The sequence below is a fragment of the Nicotiana tomentosiformis genome, chromosome 3 (genome assembly GCF_000390325.3).
Source record: "Nicotiana tomentosiformis chromosome 3, ASM39032v3, whole genome shotgun sequence".
Classification (NCBI taxonomy): domain Eukaryota; kingdom Viridiplantae; phylum Streptophyta; class Magnoliopsida; order Solanales; family Solanaceae; genus Nicotiana; species Nicotiana tomentosiformis.
The window spans coordinates 94,502,619-94,506,547 of record NC_090814.1 but is presented as its reverse complement, the minus strand read 5'-3'; the positions used below and the strand labels follow the sequence as shown (position 1 = coordinate 94,506,547).

At 34.1% G+C, this 3,929-nt stretch overlaps 1 protein-coding gene across 2 annotated transcripts; it reads right to left on the bottom strand.

Annotated features, from left to right (window-relative positions):
- Positions 1-2,022: 2,022 nt before the first annotated feature.
- LOC104106419 (RPM1 interacting protein 13) lies at positions 2,023-3,185 on the bottom strand. Of its 2 annotated transcripts, XM_009614961.4 has the most exons (4): positions 3,063-3,185; positions 2,759-2,938; positions 2,542-2,628; positions 2,023-2,449 (listed from the first exon to the last, which is right to left on the bottom strand). In XM_009614961.4, exons 1-4 carry the CDS (start codon positions 3,063-3,065, stop codon positions 2,330-2,332), a joined length of 390 nt encoding a protein of 129 aa, XP_009613256.1. In that variant the 5' UTR covers positions 3,066-3,185; the 3' UTR covers positions 2,023-2,329. The 2 variants fall into 2 exon arrangements, with proteins under 2 accessions (XP_009613256.1, XP_009613254.1); XM_009614959.4 differs by having other exon boundaries at positions 2,759-3,185.
- Between the last annotated feature and the right edge of the window lie 744 nt (positions 3,186-3,929).

Genomic DNA, 3,929 nt, shown 5'->3' with positions numbered 1-3,929 from the left:
AGGTGCAACATATTCATTCAAGTTAATATGGCTGATTTGTATATCAAATCTCTACCAACGATATTTTGAAGATGCCGCACAAGATTGAAATGTGAAGGCTCAAAAATGTGAATTGATTGTCTCATCATGGGGAGTTAATACGTGTTGTACTCTTTTTTTTCTTACATGATTTTGTCCCACTGGGTTTTCCTTGCAAGGTTTTTAACGAGACAACCAAAAGGCGTATTTCTAAGCATGTGTACTCTTTTCCCTTCTCTAGAATTTTTTTTCCACTGGGTTTTATTTTAGTTAAGGTTTTAACGAGGCACATTATTTGTTGAATAGACATTCAGGAGGGGGGAGGGATGTTATAAATAGAATTATATTTAAGGTGAATGTCTATATTTTAGAGAGATTTTAGGGATTATTACTTGGTGGCTAAGTCACTCTTTCCCTATAAATAGATGGGTTATATTCCATTGTAAATCATCCCAAATCAATAAAAATTCACTCTCCCTACTTTTCTCTGCAATATTCTTTTTCTTCTTTAATTGTTTTACAACACTCCTTTTGTTTTTGAGTACAAAATAAGGAGTTATGCCACCTATATTAAAAGTTGCTTGTATGGTGACTTTGAAAATGATTATGGTTTTCATTTATATTTTTTCTAGCAAACCAAGTGAGATTTTTTTATTTATAACTAACTATATTAGTTAACCTTACTGCAACACAGAAAATGTTATAAAAAGAATAAACCTGTAGCCTAGTCCGAGTAGGGAGAGGTATAAATTAGTCTCGATGAGGATTTTTCCCTCTTATCTGGAATTCAACAAGCATCCAACTGATAATGCTGGAAACTAATAATTCTTTCACACAGTTAAGTGATTATTCGCCTAAATGATTACATGCCCCTTCAAAATCATATTCCATTTATTCTTCTAAATATAAATTGAATGTATCCTTAACCAGAAAATCAAAGTTGTTTTGACAATCACAGACATACTTGTAATTGAATATTTGGACCTCTTTGATCAAGAAAAATCTAAGAAAGGTTGTTCCTCTTTCACCCCAATCTTCCAAAGTTGTAAGTTATGATATTACCAAAATATAGTACTGATGACTACACAACCAATCTAGAAATAAACAATGTGCAGAACCGAATAAGCATTGCAGTACACTAGAAAGTCGGCATAAGCAGTTCCATCAGGTCCACACTACAATATATACAGTGCAATCACATTGAGCATACAAAAGCATCAAATATCTTTGATGCAACTTTCATCTCATCGTTTGATACATGCTCCCAATCTGAAGAAGAATGATAATACAATCCTGAAGACTGTTGATTTCCCAGTCTGGTCTTCCTATTCGAATGGACAACTGGATCTTCCGCCACAGAGAGAAAAAACTGTATCTTGGAGTCATATCCAGAACACCATCCACATAAGACCCAAAGTTACCTTCGCTCACATTAACACTGTGACAATAAACGTAAGGTTCTATGACCACATTGGCTCTTTGATCTTCTGATTCTCCCTTTAACAATCCAAGTTTCTCCATGCCTGCAAAACTAGCAGCAACCATATGTGGATCTTTTTTCACCTCCATAAATGGTGAAGTCAGGCATCCAACTACAATGCTGGAACTTAGGACCCTATTTCCAGCTACCAAAGAGACACTTAAAGCAACTTCTAACTTAACTTATCAACCATAGAAGAAGGTATGAATTATTGAGAAATTATGCAAATACAATTTCCGCAGAAATTTCAGTGCATAAAGTTAAACCAAAAGGGGGTGAAAAAAGGAAGTAGAAACTAAAAGAAAATGAAGCAAATGAAAAAAAGAACATGGATATAACAATGCCAGCACTAATCCCCATCCATGGGACATCTGCTCTAAATGGTTCAAAGAAATTAAACAAGAGACAGTTAATTCTTATTGTACTCTCAATTTCTTATTGTACTCGCAAAGAATCAGGAGTTATCTGTAACATTGTAACACAAAGAAATATGAGGCATTGGCTTAAAGAAATAACAGAAAGAATGGCTGTAGAAATCATCAACTTTCCACTGAAGTTGAAGCGCTTAAACTAGTAACTTCATTCAACCGCTTTGATATACTAATATACTACATGTTCATCCCAGAAAATAACTACATACATCAGCAAAATATCTACAAAAATCCAGCTTAATTTTGAGAGACAATTGAATACAGACCTCGCATTCAACTGAAACTCAGATCATAACTAGGTAGTTAACTATACCACAATTTTCCAACAAAGAAGCACAAAAATTATAAGTCTAATGAAGACATATGGTAGAAAATATAGAATGCTAATTCATCAGATCAGCTACTTCCTAGTGGCCTTTCTCTGATTCTTCCAAGCCTCATTATCCATGGCATGGCAATGGGCTGAAACCCCAGTCCAGTATTTGCAAGGAGCAGCCACATCACAGACATAGCAATAACACTGCATCAATACCCAAAGCCATACAATATAATTAATCTAATGACATCAAAAGTTTGACACAATTAAAAATTTAAAAATCGAACAAATATTACCCATTCACAGTAATTCTCGTGGGGTGTTTTGTCAAACGGATGTTTCACACAAACATGCCTTGAATGCGGGTAATCTCTACATGCCACCTATTCATCATCAAGATCAATTTCTTATTAAATTGCAGAATTAGCCATTTAACAGTAAAAGGTTTATTCAAGGACAAAAACTTTCTACAATGGTAGACCCATTTTGCAAAATACTAGAAATTAACTATACCTGGCCTTTTTCAGCGACAACCGAGAGGTCAAAAGCATCAAGATTCTTAGAGACAGAGAGCTTTGAGATATCGACGGGGTCATAAGGATCAAAATCAAGGATAAAGCAATCCTCTTTCTCTTCAAATTCCTTCAATTGCTCTCTCTTTTTGAGGCAAAATACAGGCCTCAATGGCGTTCCCTGCTCAGACGGGGGTGAAGAAGATAAATCAATTATCAATGGGGTAATACAATCAGAACTTCCGAGTTTTTTTACCATTTTTCAGAATGTATAGTAAATGCTAATAGAAGATAAGATTTACTACCATCAAACCCTAGGACAACGAGAGCGTTTCTGTACTCTAATGGGGGGAAGTGATTGTTCAAATTTCGAATTATGGGGAAGAGGAGTAGCCGTTCTGTGACATTTCAATTCTCCCCACAGTGGGCTTTGTGTGGGCTAAACGTTAAACGTAGAAATGGCGTGGTATAGACACTTTTTTTAGTGGTATTTTTTTTTTAGCCAGTATTTTTAATGTTGACCAAAAATAGTCATTACTTTATTAAAATTAATACGAAAAGTCTTTTTTACCCTTTCTTCATGAGTGATGTGTAAATATTAAGGATATGATGTCTTTAACTTCATGAATAATGCGTAAAATATTAAGGATACTATATCCTTAACATTTACATTGCACACATAAAGTTAAAGACACCATGTCCTTTACATTTACAATGCACAAATGAAGTTAAAGAACATGATGTCCTAAAGTTTAACAACAGAAGTTGCAAATACAAGTTAATGATATTATGTCCTTAACTTTTACATTGCACACATGAAGTTAAGGACACCATGTCCTTAACATTTACACTGCACATATAAAGTTAAGGACACCATGTCCTTAATATTTATATTGCACATATGAAGTTAAGGACATGATGTCCTAAAGTTTAACAACAGAAGTTGCAAATACAAGTTAATGATATTATGTCCTTAACATTTACATTGCACACATGAAGTTAAGGACATCATGTCCTTAACATTTATACAGCACATATGAAGTTAAGGACACCATGTCCTTAATATTTACATTGTACACATTAAGTTAAGTACACCATGTCCTTAATATTTATACATCACTCATGAAGTTAAGGACACCATGTCCATAACATTTACATTATAATATGAAGTT

Excerpts from the sequence above, each read along its gene's own strand:
- LOC104106419 (XM_009614959.4), bottom strand. The coding sequence starts at position 3,016 with ATGGTAAAAAAACTCGGAAGTTCTGATTGTATTACCCCATTGATAATT. Across the intron at positions 2,629-2,758 it reads TTGTCGCTGAAAAAGGCCAG|GTGGCATGTAGAGATTACCC; the intron begins GTATAGTTAATT and ends GATGATGAATAG. Across the intron at positions 2,450-2,541 it reads ACGAGAATTACTGTGAATGG|TGTTATTGCTATGTCTGTGA; the intron begins GTAATATTTGTT and ends GTATTGATGCAG.